Here is a 15,176-nt window from a genome sequence, read left to right on the forward strand (position 1 = left end):
CCTTATTTTTGCCTTTGCTATACAATTGCATATGTGTCCTTTGCCAACATATCCCTGGTTATCTCTTGGTTAGGTGAAACACATCCTCTAGAAGATTCCTCAGAAAGGGCTTGTGTGTGTAGCATTCTCTGAGTTCCTGCATATTCAAAATGGTTTTTTTCCTTCCTATAGCCTTGATATTTGAAGGACAGCTTGGCTGGGTATAAAATCCTTGGCTTATACTTTAAAAAATCAGCTTTATTGAGGCATAAATTATATAAAAATTCACCAGTTATAAGAATACAATTTGAAAAATGTGACAGACAGAATGTGTAACCACCAACTTCATTATGATGTAGAACATGGGTCAGCAAACTACAGGCCACAGACCAAATTTGGCCTGCTGCCTGGTTTTATAAATTTTTATTGGAACACAGCCACACTTTGATTTATATAGTGTTTCTGGCTGTTCTTGCACCACAGTGGCAGTGTTTAGTAGTTGCAACAGAGATTATATGGCTTGCAAATCCTAAAATATTTACTATTTGGATCTTTACAGTTGTTTGCTGATCTCAGGAATAGAATGCTTCTTTCACCCAAAAAGTTTTCTCGTGTCTCTTTGCAATTAATCTCTTCCCTTCTCCTATCCCCTAGCAACTACAGATGGGCCTTCTACCACTATGGTTTTGGCTTTCCTTGAATGTGTTAAAAATTGAATCATATGTAGTCTCCTCACCTGGCTTCTTTCACTTAGATGAGTGCTTTTGAGATTTATTCAAGCCAAGTGTGGTGGCTCACGCCTGTAATCCCAGCACTTTGGGAGGCTGAGCCAGGTGGATCATGAGGTCAGGAGTTCAAGACTAGCCTGGCCAACACAGTGAAACCCCGTCTCTACTAGAAATACCAAACTTAGCTGGGCGTGGTGGCAGGCGCTTGTAATCCCAGCTACTTGGGACGCTGGGGCAGGAGAATCACTTGAACCCAGGAGGCAGGTTGCCGTGAGCCAAGATCACGCCACTGCACTCCAGCCTGGGTGACAGAGCTAGACTCAGTCTCAAAAAAAAAAAAGAAAAAAAGAAAAAAAAGAGATTCATTCATGTTTGGTATATCAGTAATTCGCTCCTTTTTTTTTTTTTTTTTTTTTTTTTGGTAGAGACAGGTTCCCACTATGTTGCTCAGGCTGGTCTTCAACTCTTGGGCTCAAGTGATCCTCCTACCTTGGCCTCCCACAGTGCTGGGATTATAAGCATGAGTCACCGCACCTAGCCGTTCACTTCTTTTTATGGTTGACTTGAATTTCTTGAAAATGCTGCTTTATTCTTACTTTGCTTTGAATCTTGCTCTTAATTTTTATTTTTATTTATTGAGACAGTGTCTCACTCTTGTCACCCAGCCTGGAGTGCAGGGCGTGATCAGGGCATACTGCATCCTTGACCTGCCAGGCTCAAGCAATCCTCCCACCTCAGTCCCCTGAGTAGCTGGGTCTACGGGTATGCGTCACTACATCCGGCTAATTTTTTAAGTTCTTTTGTGGAGGTGGGGTCTGTTCATGTTGCCCAGGGTGGTCTCGAACTCCTGGACTCAAGTGATCCACCCACCTTGGCCTTCTAAATTGCTGGGATTACAGACCTGAGACACTGCATCCGGCTTGTTTGTTGCTCTTAAGAAACCTGTGGTGACCTAATTTTTTGTTCGTTTGTTTGTTTTGAGACGAAGTCTCGCTCTGTCACCCAGACTGGAGTGCAGTGACACAGTCTTGGCTCACTGTGACCTCCGCCTCCCAGGTTCAAGCGATTCTCCTGTCTCAGCCTTCTGAGTAGCTGGGATTACAGGTGCATGCCACCACACCCGGCTAATGTTTGTATTTTTAGTAGAGACAGGGTTTTGCCATGTTGGCCAGGCTGGTCTTGAACTCCTGACGTCAGGTAATCCACCCACCTTGGCCTCCCAAAGTGCTGGGATTACAGGCATGAGCCACCACACCCGACCTGTTTGTCTGTGTTTTGAGACAGGGTCTTACTCTGTTGCCCAGGCTGGAGTACAGTGACATGATCACGGCTCACTGTAGCCTCAACTTACTGAGCTCAAGTGATCATGCCACCTCAACCTCCAGGTAGCTGGAACCACAGGCACTTGGCACCACACTGGCTAATTTTCGAATTTTTTTAAAGAAATGGGGTCTCCCTATGTTGCCCAGGCTGGTCTTGAGCTCCTAGGCTTAAGCAATCCTTTGGCCTTGACCTCCCAAAGTGCTCGGATTACAGGCATGAGCCACTGTGCCTGGCCTCTAATTTTTAAAATTCTTATTATAATAGGTAATTCGATCTATTTCTCTTGATTTTTTTTTTTTTTTTTTTTGAGATGGAGTCTCACCCTGTCACTCAGGCTGGAGTGCAGTGGCATGATCTTGACTCACTACAACCTCCGCCTCCCAGGCTCGAATGATCCTCCCACCTTAGCCTCTGAGTAGCTGGGATCACAGAGATGCACCACCATGCTCAGATAATTTTTTTTTTTCTTTTTTAACTTTTTTAAAGACAGAGCGTTGCTCTGTTGCTTATGCTTGAGTGCAGTGGTGCGATTTCGGCTCACTGCAGCCTTCTCCTCCTGGGTTCAAGCAATTCCTGTGCTTCGGCCTCCTTAGGAACTGGGATTACAGGCATGTGCCACCATGCCCAGCTAATTTTTGTATTTTTAGTAGAGATGGGGTTTCACCATGTTGGCCGTGCTGGTCTTGAACTCCTGACCTCAAGTGATCCGCTGGCCCCAGCCTCCCAAAGTGCTAGGATTACAGACGTTAGCCACTGTGCCGGCCCAGCTAATTATTTTTGCCTTGATGTTCTGAGAATTTTTTTCCTTTGCTTTAAAATCTAATAGTTTCATTACAATGTATTTTGAAGTTAGTTTTTCCTGGTAATATGTTTACTTCCTGGCACATTTTCTTAGAATATAGTTTTAAATACAGGTTTTGTTTAATCAGCAGAAATGTATTTATTTGCATTTAGTTTTCTTTTTATATTAGTTTTGAATGGCATTGGTTTGAATTTTTTTTTTTCTTTTTCCTACTTTTAGGCATTTTGTGGACAGAGTTCATGTGTACCCCCTCCTGTTAGTATAGCACCCTACACCTTCTTTAATGGATGATGATACTGGTAGTGGAGAGGAAAACGGGCGTTAGCACATATTTGTGCATGATTCTTTTTTTTTTTTTTTTTTTGACACAGAGTCTTACTCTTATCGCTCAGGCTGGAATTCAGTGGCACAATCTTGGCTCACTGCAACCTCTGCCTCCGGGTTCAAGCAATTCTCCTGTCTCAGCCTCCTAAGTAGCTGGGATTACAGGTGTGCATCACCACACCTGGCTAATTTTTGTATTTTTATTAGAGATGGGGTTTCACCATATTGGACAGGCTGGTCTCAAACTCCTAATCTTAAGTGATTTGCCCGCCTGGGCCTCCCAAAGTGCTGGAATTACAGTTGTGAGCTACCGTGCCCAGCCTTGAGACAGGGTCATGCTTTCTCACCCAGGCTGGAGTGCAGTGGTATGATCATACCTCACTATAACCTCAAACTCCTGGGTTCAATTAATTCTCCCACCTCAGCCTCCTGAGTATTTATGACAACACACTTGTGCCATGATGCCCAGCTGATTAAATTTTTTTTTTTTTTTTTTGTAGAGACAAGGCTTTACTGTGTTGCCTTGCCTCGTCTCAAGCCCTTGGGCTCAAGCTACCCTCCATCACTGGCCTCCCCAAGCTTTGAGATTACAGGCATGGGCCGCTGCATCCGGCCTTAAACTCAAATAACTAATTGTTGGGGAAGGCAAGTATATTTTATTGATCTTGCTTTCCTTCTTAAGAAATTCACTTCTCCTAGCTCTACAACAGTATGATCTTATCTTCATCCTGCCTCTGTGACTGCTCCTCATCTTTGATGACTCTGTTTCCTTTGCGTATCTTTTAGATGTTGGCTTTGTTTGTCTTCTCTATTCTCTGGCCACTTTGAATTCACTTTGGTTGTTGCAGTTGCCATCCATAATAAATAGAAATCTTAATATCTATTCTAGATCTCTTTCCTGAGCTCCAGATCCATGTGTCCAGCTGACTACAGAGTATCTCCAGTTGTATGATCTGAAGCCCCTAACTGAATAGATAACTTACCTTTTTACCCCTTAACTTTGATCCTTCTACAGGATTTCTTAAATCGGTAAATGGCATCAGCATCTCAACGATTACCCCCACTGCCACCCCCAAATCCAGTCAGTCAGGTACATATTACCTACCAAATATAACTCATTATCTTTCTACTTTTCTGTGTCCTTGCTGTTGCTAAAGACTAGGTTGGGCCGGGCGCTGTGGCTCATGCCTGTAGTACAGCTTTGGGAGGCTGAGGTGGGTGGATCATGAGGTCAGGAGATGAAGGCCAGCCTGGCTAACACAGTGAAACCCCATCCCTACTGAAAATACAAAAAATTAGCTGGGCGTGGTGGTGGGTGCCTGTAGTCCCAGATACTGGGGAGACTGAGTCAGGAGAATGGCAGGAACCCAGGAGTTGGAGCCTGCAGTGAGCCAAGATGGAGCCACTGCACTCCAGCCTGGGGGACAGAGCCAGATTCTGTTTCAAAAAAAAAAAAAGAGAAACCAGGTTGCTGTTACCTAGTCCATTGCAACAACCAATCATTCTCTCTTCCAGTTCAGTCTCTACAGCATAACTGGTGTAATCATTCTAAAATACGTCTGATCATGTCTCTCTCTTCTGAAAATATTTGCCTCATTTGTTTCAGAAAACGGAATCATCAAGACAGATAAAGTATTTGAAGTGATGCTAGCTACAGACCGCTCTCACTATGCAAAATGTAACCCTTACATGGATTCTCCACAATCAATAGGTAAGCTTTAGATTTCTGAAAACATCACATTTTTCATCATTTACTTTATGATTTTGGTAAGTAGAAAAAGCCTGGGACACAGATATTTATCTATTATTACCTTCTTAATTTGAATTTTATGACTCAGCAAGTTTCATAATCCCAAACATGCCTATTTTAATAAAATTATGTATGTTTTTCTGTTTTCTGTTTTCTCAAACAATGTATACATAGTATAAAGAATTAAAAACATTTTTTGAAATAAAATATTTTAGTGAAAAAAACCTTTTTTTTTTGGAGATGGAGTCTCACTCTGTCACCCAGGCTGGAGTGCAGTGGCGCAATCTCAGCTCACTGCAGCCTCCGCCTCCTGGGTTCAAGCAATTCTCCTGCCTCAACCTCCTGAGTAGCTGGGATTACAGGCGCGTGCCATCACACCCGGCTAATTTTTTGTATTTTAGTAGAGATGAGGTTTCAGCATGTTGCCCAGGCTGGTCTCGGAACTCCTGAACTCGGGCAATCCACCCACCTTGGCCTCCCAAAGCTCTAGGATTACAGGCATGAGCCACCACACCCTGCTGTAAAAAAAAAAAAAAAAAAAAAAAAAACTTTTAATGAAAACTTAAAGTATTAGCTGAGTTCTGAGTTTTCTTGAGGGGCCTTAGTGTTGACTAGAGATTAGTTTTCAGGTTCGGATTAATTTTTTTAAATCAATATTTAAATCAGTAAGTGTGCTTAAGTTATTACTGACTTATCTGCTTTATTTGCCCTGCTTTTTTGGCTTGTGTTTGTTTTTAGAAAGTCCTGTATTTAACTGCTTCTCCTGAAGCAGGTTTTGCTGAACTGCTGAGCCTTGGCAGTGGGCGCCTTTGAGGCTTAGAAGTGCCTCAGGATTGTGTCAGTCAGATGCCATGCTATCTTCTTTTGAAGCACTATAACAGTCAGCAGAGAAGATCCTGGGGAGCTTCTGAACCCCGAAGGCACCTGCTACCACCGCTCAGTGAAACTTGCCTCAGAGGCAGAAAGAAGCAGGTAAATAAGTTTTGAGAAAGCAACACCAGAGGAAAAGAAACTAAAAGTTAAGAACCATGAAAAGATTGTGTGAATTAACATTAGATGATAAGATAAAGAATAAAATGAAGTAGTTTATTGGTCTTTTAAGCTACTTTTTCAGTTATTCTAGTTTTATTTTAAGTTGACAGAATATGAAGCAATTTCATTTTGCACAGACTTTGTATAGCTATTACACATGAAAGCTTATTTTTAAAAAACAATCTGAAGGAAAAACAAGCCAAAAATATATCAACTCTCAACTTACTGAAATTCTTCCTTTCTTAGCTGACTCTACAGGAGAAGAAATTTTTAGCTGCCGTACTTTAGAGGGACTGTTTTACTACATGAGCACATTACCCTTCGGCATGATTATATTTTCTAGTTTTAACTGCTGGGTGGCAGTACTCTAATAGATGTAAGTTTTATTTTCTTGAGATCATAAAAGCTAAAAAAGAATTATTGTGAAAAATAACATATGGATGGTAGAAAAGAAATTATGTGAAATAGTGTATTTTTGCAGCTGACTGTATCAGTAGTTCTCTTCTTGTTTTGCAGGTTTCCAAGCAACAATCAGTGCTCCACACATGGTAAGTTAAGTTTGTTCACTTAGTTACAAATGGATCATATTTTTATCTATAATCATTTACTTTAGTAAAAAAGGTTTAAAGAAAGTTTTAAATTTTTAATTATATCAATTTATCATCTATGAGTTGTGTGAATTGGTAATGAACATCATTTTCTTTTTTTGAATGTCTTATTCTTAATAGAGGGTCTGCAGAAGGAGCTTTTTAAGGTAGAAACTGGCATATTAAAGTTTTTGGTGGTTGTCAGTATCTGTGACATGTAAAAATTGAACATAAAAGGTTGGTTAGTAGAGAGTTAATTAAAGGAGATAATATTTTAAATAGTATAATGGACATTTTATAGAAATCTCAAGTTGAATATTTCACATTTTTTGTGGAAAATTCATTAGGGAATGTTTAAGTATAAGAGCCATTAAGCTGCATAGCTCTTTGAGAAGGACTTAGTTTGAGTGATCTAGCAGTTTTAATTTGTTGGGAATTTTCTTGGGTTTTATTTTATTTTATTTTATTTTATTTTATTTTATTTTATTTTATTTTATTGAGACCAGTTCTTACTTTGTTTCCCAGGCTGGAATGCAGTGGTATGATCATCACAGCTCACTGCAGCCTTGACTCCTGGGCTGAAGCAGTCCTCCCACCTCAACCTCCCAAAGTGCTAGGATTACAGGCATGAGCCACTGTGCCCAACCTTTTGGGGGGTTTAAATGTCAGTATTTGAATGAGTGCTCTTGTTTTATTTTGTAGGAAAGAACAATAGCTGTTCTTTTCTTTTTCTTTTTCTTTTTTTTTTTTTTTTTTGAGCTGGAGTCTCACACAGTCGCCCAGGCTCGTGTGCAGTGGCGTGATCTTGGCTTGCTGCAACCTCTGCCTCCTGGATTCAAGTAATTCTCCTGCCTCAGGCTCCCAAGTAGCTAGTATTACAGGTGCCTGCCACCACACTCAGCTAATTTTTTGTATTTTTAGGAGAGATGGGGTTTCACCATGTTGGCCCGGCTGGTTTTGAACTCCTGACCTCCGGTGATCCACTCGCCTTTGCCTCCCAAAGTGCTGGGACTATAGGCGTGAGCCACTGCGCCTGGCCAGAACAGTAACTTTTCTGATTCTCTGCAAGTATTTGGGGTTGGAGAAGCTCTTATTTAAACTTAATACTGAAATAAATTCTATTTGTATTTATAGTGAACTGATAATTATACTAGAAGAAAAAAGCAGACATTTATAAACATTGAATAGAAATGTCTTTTTGAAACATGATAGAAAACACAGAAGCCATTAAAAAAAAGTGATACATTTTGAAACTTACATATCTAGGATTTTTGCAAAGAAAAAAATGTTATAAGCAAAAATTAAAGAGGAAAAATTGGCTGTGTGTGGTGGCTCACACGTATGTAATCTCAACACTTTGGGAGGCCGAGGCAGGAATATCGCTTGAAGCCAGGAGTTTGAGACCAGCCTGGGCAACAAAGCAAGATTTTGTCTCTACAAAAAAATTTTTTAAATTAGCTGGGTGTGGTGTCATGTTCCTGTAGTCCTAGCTACAAGGGAGGCCAAGGCAGAAGGATTATCTGAGTCCAGGAATTTGAGGCTGCAGTGAGCCATGATTGTGCTACTGCACTCCAGCCTGGTTGACAGAGAGAGACCTTCATCTCAATAATAATAATTAATGATTGAGGGAAATACTGTAATACATTTGACAGCAAGGGAAAATTTCAATATGTAGACATGTATGCATATATTTGTGTTTGTGTGTATCCTGTTAATAAGTAAAAGACCAGTAAGCCCAAAATAAAATGTGTAAAGGACAGGATTGATAGTTCATCGTGGCCCGGTATGGTGGCTCACATCTGTAATCCCAGCACTTTGGGAGGCCGAGGTGGGCGGATCACCTGAGGTCGGGAGTTCGAGATCAGTCTCACCAACATGGAGAAACCCTGTCTCTACTAAAAATACAAAATTAGCTGGGCGTGGTGGCACATGCTTGTAATCCCAGCTACTTGGGAGGCTGAGGCAGGAGAATCACTTGAGCCCGGGAGGCGGAGGTTGTGTTGAGCTGAAGTTGTGCCATTGCCCTCCAGCCTGGGCAGCAAGAGTGAAACTATGTTTCAAAAAAAGAAAAAAAAGAAGCTCAGATAGTTCATTGAACAGAAATACAAATGACAGTGACACTTAAACAAATGAAAAGATGCCATCTTCATGTATTAACATTTTTTTTTTTTTTTGAGATGGAGTCTTGCTCTGTGGCCCAGGCTGGAGTGCAGTGGTGTGATCTCAGCTCACTGCAACCTCCGCCCCCTGGGTTCAAGCAATTCTCGTGCCTCACTCAGCCTCCCTCGTAGCTGGGATTATAGGCATGTGCTACCATGCCTGGCTAATTTTTGTATTTTTAGTAGAGGTGGGGTTTCGCCATGTTGGCCAGGCTTATCTCAAACTCCTGACCTCAAGTTATCCATCCGCCTTGGCCTCCCAAAGTGCTGGGATTACAGGCGTGAGCCACTGTGCCTGGCCATTAAAAATTTTTTTTGTAGAGACAGGACCTCACCCCAGGTTGGTCTTGAACTCCTGGGCTCTAGTGATCCTCTTGCTTTGGCCTTCTAAAATGCTGGATTACGGGCATGAGCCACCATGCCCAGCCTCATCGTCACTTATACTTAGTAAATTGCAAATTAGCACTATAATGAGGTACCAGTTTTCAACTATCAGACTGTTAGAGATTAAAAACTTTGATACTCTGTATCGGAAATGGAAAACTGGCAGTCACATACTTTTTTGTGTGGGAGAGTAAATTGAATGTTTTTGGAAGACAATTTGGCAGTATCTATCAAAATGTAAAATAAATATAATTTAGATTTCCCAGTTTTATTTCAAGATATTTGTCCCATAATATAGTTACATGAGTGCAGAATGACTTAAGTTATTTATTGACGTCTTATTTATTATAATTATAAAAAATAGCAATGTCCACAAATAGTGGATGGTTAATAAATTATAGTACAGATGCTCCTTGACTTACATGGAGTTATGTCCCTGTAAATCCATCATAAGTTGAAAATACTGTAACTCTAAAATGCATTTAATATTCTTAGCCTACCAAACTTCATAGCTTAGCCTTGCTTACCTTAAATGTGCTCAGAACACTTACATTAGACTATAGTTGGGCAGAATCAACGAACACGAAGTCTATTTTATAATAAAATGGTGAATATCACGTGTAATTTATTGAATATTTTACTGAAAGTGAAAAATAGAATGGATGTATGGGTACTCGAAGTACAATTTGTACAGAATGTGTATCATTTTTACATCATTGTAAAGTCGAGAAATCATACGTTGAACCACTGTTAAGTCAGGGACCATCTTAACCTCCATGTTGTGGAGTATTGTGAGTCGGTTAAATGAAGGAGCTCTGCAAGTACAAATATAACAAAGTCTTCAAGAAATACAGTATAATACTTACAGGTAGTTTTTTGGGTGGGAAAAATAAGAATGAAACAGTATAAAAGTTGAGTCCCAAAGGGTATTTAGAACATTCTTTAATGTGTGAAAATCACATATGCACACATACATGTACACATATGTTTTTCTTTGGGAATGAAAACTAAAAATGATTTATTCTAAGCTAGGGAATTAGCTTATTTGAGACATACGAGTGGAAGTGAGATCTGCTTTTCACTGTATGTCCTTGATCTGTTATCAGTTTCTCTTTCTTTCTTTCTTTCTCTTCTCTTCTCTTCTCTTTCTTCTTCCTTTTTTTTTTTTTTTTTTTGAGACACTGTCTCACTCTGTTGCCCAGGCTGGAGTGCAGTGGGGTGATCTTGGCTTACTGCAACCTCTGCCTCCCGGGTTCAAGCAATTCTCCTGCCTTAGCCTCTCAAATAGCTGGGATTACAGATGTGCACCACCACGCCTGGCTAATTTTTGTATTTTTAGTAGAGACAGGGTTTTGTCACGTTGGCCAGGCTGGTCTTGAACTGCTGGCCTCAGGTGATCTGCCTGCCTCAGCCTTCCAAAGTGCTGGGATTGCAAACTCGAGCCACTGTGCCTGACCTGTTATCAATTTCTTTATTCCTTTTTCTTAATTTTTTTAACATTTTAATTTATTATTATTATTATTATTGAGATGGAGTCTCCCTCTGTCGCCCAGGCTGGAGTGCAGTGGCACAATCTCAGCTTAGTGAAACCTTCGCCTCCCAGGTTCAAGTGATTCTCCTGCCTCAGCTTCCTGAGTAGCTGGATTTATAGGCGCCTGCCACCACGCCTGGCTAATTTTTGTATTTTTAGTAGAGACGGGATTTCACCATGTTGGCCAGGCTGGTCTCAAACTCCTGACCTCAAGTGATCCACCCTCCTTGGCCTCCCAAAGTGCTGGGATTACAGGCCTGAGCCGCTGCACCTAGCCCTTAAGTTTTTAGTTTTTGGGTTTTTTTTGAGACAGGGTCTTGCTGTGTTGCCCAGGCTGGAGTACAGAGGCATGATAATGGCTCACTGCAGCCTAGACCTGCTGGGCTTAAAAGATCCTCCCACCTTAGCCTCCTGAGTAGCTGGGACTATAGGCACATACCACCACCCCTAACTTTTTAAAAACATTTTCTGTAGAGATGAGGTCTCAATGTGTTGCTCAAGCTAGTTCTGAACCCTGGAGCTCAAGTGATCCTCCCACCTCAGCCTCCCAAAGTGTTAGGATTACAGGCGTGAGCCACTGGGCCTGGCTTTCTTTTTTCTTTAAACCATAGATTAGGAATGGCTTTTTTGTATATTACCTATTCAGTAAGTGATTAAAAAGAAAAGTTACAGTCTTAAGATAATCTGCAAACAGTTTGAACTACTACTGAAGGGGGAATTAACGAATTTTGTAAGTATAATGGTTGAAAAATGTATTCTTTTTCTTGAAGGTAGAATGTAATATAGCACCCCCGCTTTGGCAGGAGGCCAGGTTAAGAGAGAATATTAATTGCTTATCCCTCCTCTGTGCCCAGAGAGGCTTATCTGTGTTCCATCATTTTACATTCCTTGAGGCACAGTGATTTCTTGCTTCCCTCCCTAGCTCGGCTGTAAAGTCACAAGGTTGATAAGCAATTGCTACAAAAGCATGTATTCCCAAGGATGTAAGACATGGTGTAACAAATGTAACAGACTAATTGACTGCCTTTGTTCTTGCTTCTGCAAGTAGGCTTCCTGCAGCACGAAACTCCGGCCATAAACTGCTTGAAAGGTGATTGATCCCCTTGTTCAGGGATCAGACTTTCTGGACCCTAGTCCAACTGAGCTGGTGATCACCTTTACATAATTAAACACTCTCCTGAACTAAGCTCAGTCTCTCCCATCTCTGATTTGTCCCACAACACTACCTAAATGAAAGATTTATATAGAAGCGTGAATGTGACTGGGTGCAGTGGCTCACGCCTGTAACCCTAATACTTTGGGAGGCCGAGGCAGGTGGGTCACCTGAGGTCAGGAGTTCGAGACCGGCCTGGCCAACATGGCAATATCCTGTCTCTACTAAAAATACAAAAATAAGCCAGGTGTGGTGGCAGGCACCTATAATCCCAGGTACTCAGGAGAGACAGGAGAATCACTTGGAGCTGGCTTGGGGGTGCAGGTTGCAGTGAGCCAAAATCGCGCCACTTCACTCCAGCCTGGGCAAAAGAGCAAAACTCTGACTCAAAAAAAAAAAAGAAGCATGAATGCTAAAAGTTATTTTGGAGAACCAGTATCTAGCATGGTTGGGAAATTCACTGGAGTGGTGTGCTTTCAGGTATTAAGGGAAATACTTAGTGATTTTTTTCTTTCCCCTGAAGTTTGGTCTGGGTGTCCAGTTTATTGCTGAACAAAGCATAGCAATTACTTGAAGGCAAAGGATGCATTTTAAAACAACAATACAAAACAGCTTTATTAAGATATAATTCTTGGCTAGGCACAGTGCCTTGAGCCGATAATCCCAGCACTTTGGGAGGCCGAGGCCGGAGGATCTCTTGAGCCCAGCAGTTTGGGACCAGCCTGGGCAACATGGTGAGATCCCATCTCTACAAAAAATAAAAAACATTTAGCTGGGCGTGATAGTACATGCCTGTGATCCCAGCTATTCTGCAGACTGAGGTGGAAGAATTGCTTGAGCCTGGGAGATGGAGGCTGCAGTGAGTCATGTTCACACCACTATACTCCTGCCTAGGTGACAGATCAAGACGCTGTCTCAGAAAAAAAAAAAAAAAAAGATATAATTCTTATACTACAGAATTCATCCCTTTAAAGTGTAGAATTCTGTGGTTTTTAGTTTATTCAGAGTTACACAAACATCACCACTATCTAATATGAGAAGGTTTTCATCACTGCAGAAAGAAACCTTCCTTATACCCATTAGCAGTCAGATCCCAACCCCTGCTCTGCTCAGATCCTGGCAACTACTAATCTATTATTTGTTTCTATAGATTTGCCTATTCTGGACATTTCATATAAATAGAATCATATAATATGTTGCCTTTTATGACTGACTTTTTAGATTTAGCATAGTGTTTTCAAGATTTATCCCTGTTTTAGTGTGAATCAGTACTTCTCTCCTTTTTATGACCAATATCCCTTTGTGTGGCTATCCAACATTTATCTATTAACTGCTGATGGACATTTGGATTGTTTCCAGTGTTTGGCTATTCTAAATAATGCTGCCGTGAACATTCGTGTACAAATTTTTGTGTGTTTTCATTTCTCTTGAGTATTTACCTAGGGTTGGAATTACCAGATCATATATGAAAACTCTATGAGTAACATTTTGAAGAATGGCCAAACCATTTTTCAAAGTAGCTGCACCATTTTACAGTCCCACTGGCAATGTGTGAGGGTTCCAGTTTCTCTGCTTCCTTGTTAACATTTGTTATTTTCTTTTTTAAAAAAAATTTTATCCATCCTAGTGACTATGAAGTGGTATCTCATTGTGGTTTTGATTTGCATTTCCCTAATGATGAATGATGTTGAGCATCTTTTCATGTGCATATTGGCCATTTCTGTATCTTCTTTGGAGAAACATTTATTCAGTCTCTTACCCCTTTCTTGTTTGTTTGTTTTTAATAATTAAAAAAAAATTTTTTTTTTTTCCTGAGACAGAGTCTCACTCTGTCACCCAGGCTGGAGTGCAGTAGTGCCATCTCAGCTCACTGCAACCTCCGCCTCCCAGGTTCAAGCAATTCTCCTGCCTCAGCCTCCTGAGTAGCTAGGATTACAGGCATGCAACCACACCCAGCTAATTTTTCTATTTTTAGTAGAGACAGGGTTTCACCATGTTGGCCAGGCTGGTCTTGAACTCCTGACCTCGTGATCTGCCTGCCTCAGCCTCCCAAAGTGTTGGGATTACAGGCGTGAGCCACCACACCCAGCCAAAAAAATTTTTTTAAAGACAGGGTCTTGCTATGTCGACAGCCCAGGCTGGTCTCAAACTCCTGAGCTCAAGCAATCCTCCTGCCTGTGCCTCCCAAAGTGCTGGGATTACAAGCATAAGCCACCACACCTGGCCTCTTGACCATTTCTTAATTGGGTTATTTGTCTTTTTATTGTCAAAACTGTATTTTATATAAATGCATTGAAAATTTTAATTGTGGTAAAATACACATAACATAAAATTTACCATCTTAACCATTTTAAGTGCACCATTTAGTAGTGTTAAGTACATTTACATTGTTATGCAATCTTCAGAACACTTTTCATCTTGCAAAACTAACACTCTATACTCATTCAATAACAATTTCCCAGTTTTCCCATTCTTTCTTTACCTCAGCCCCTGGTAACCACCATTCTATTTTCTGTTTCTATGAATTTGGCTCCTCTAGGTACGTCATATAAGTGGAATCATAAAGTGTTTGTCTTTTTCTGACTGGCTTTTTTCACTTAGCATATGTCATAGCTTATGTCAGAATTTTCTCCCAAAATGGATGCATTTTTAATGACTTATATTTTCTGAGTAATCTATGACTCTTAATAAGGAAAACTTATATATCTATGTATATATATAGTTACGTGGAACATCTATATGAATGTTTATATGTAGGCACATACAGACAGCATACAGTGCAAGATGTGAGTAGGGTAAAATATTTTTAATTGTGTTATATGAACAAGCAGTTGTGATCTTGAATCATTTATTGCATAAATCTTAGCAGTATTGTAAGAGAAGCAGAAAGTGAGGATGCAAAGAGAAATGACGTCTACATCTAGTGAACCTTAAAATCACAAGCTTGGAAGTAACTATAATCCTGGAATATTTTCCAGACCTATAAAGAAAAATGTGATGGGTGCAGTGGTGAAGAGATTAAAAGCAACCTGTTAAAATGGTATCCTGGTAGCAGTGAGTACACCTGGCATCCAGGTTTGGGATCCTAAATACCACTGCTTACTAAAAGAGTTGAGTACTCCTTGGAGTAGTGACTGACATCTGTCAAGTGAGGAAGTACTCAAAGGCTGAGGAGGTAATGTGGGAAGGACATAGGAGCAGATTTGAAGAGGCTCCCAAAGGCCAAATTGGAGAGGATTTGAGAATCAACAAGAATAATGATGGTAACAGATTATAGCACAGTGAATTGAAAAAGAAAAATTTGGGACGGGCGCGGTGGCTCAAGCCTGTAATCCCAGCACTTTGGGAGGCCGAGACGGGCGGATCATGAGGTCAGGAGATCGAGACCATCCTGGCTAACACAGTGAAACCTCGTCTCTACTAA

General features: G+C 40.8%; 1 protein-coding gene across 4 annotated transcripts in view; it reads left to right on the forward strand.

Annotated features, from left to right (window-relative positions):
• PCMT1 (protein-L-isoaspartate (D-aspartate) O-methyltransferase) overlaps positions 1–15,176 on the forward strand; it is a 59,654-nt gene that overhangs the window by 15,478 nt on the left and 29,000 nt on the right. For 2 of the 4 annotated variants that reach the window (XM_008006676.3, XM_008006677.3), the window contains exons 2-4: positions 4,172–4,246; positions 4,763–4,867; positions 6,455–6,486. In XM_008006676.3, coding sequence (XP_008004867.2) covers positions 4,172–4,246; positions 4,763–4,867; positions 6,455–6,486 — 212 coding nt within the window. The remainder of the gene's footprint in view (positions 1–4,171; positions 4,247–4,762; positions 4,868–6,454; positions 6,487–15,176) is intronic. The other 2 variants (XM_008006678.3, XM_008006679.3) reach the window with 1 other exon arrangement.

This window comes from Chlorocebus sabaeus, chromosome 13 (genome assembly GCF_047675955.1).
Source record: "Chlorocebus sabaeus isolate Y175 chromosome 13, mChlSab1.0.hap1, whole genome shotgun sequence".
NCBI lineage: Eukaryota > Metazoa > Chordata > Mammalia > Primates > Cercopithecidae > Chlorocebus > Chlorocebus sabaeus.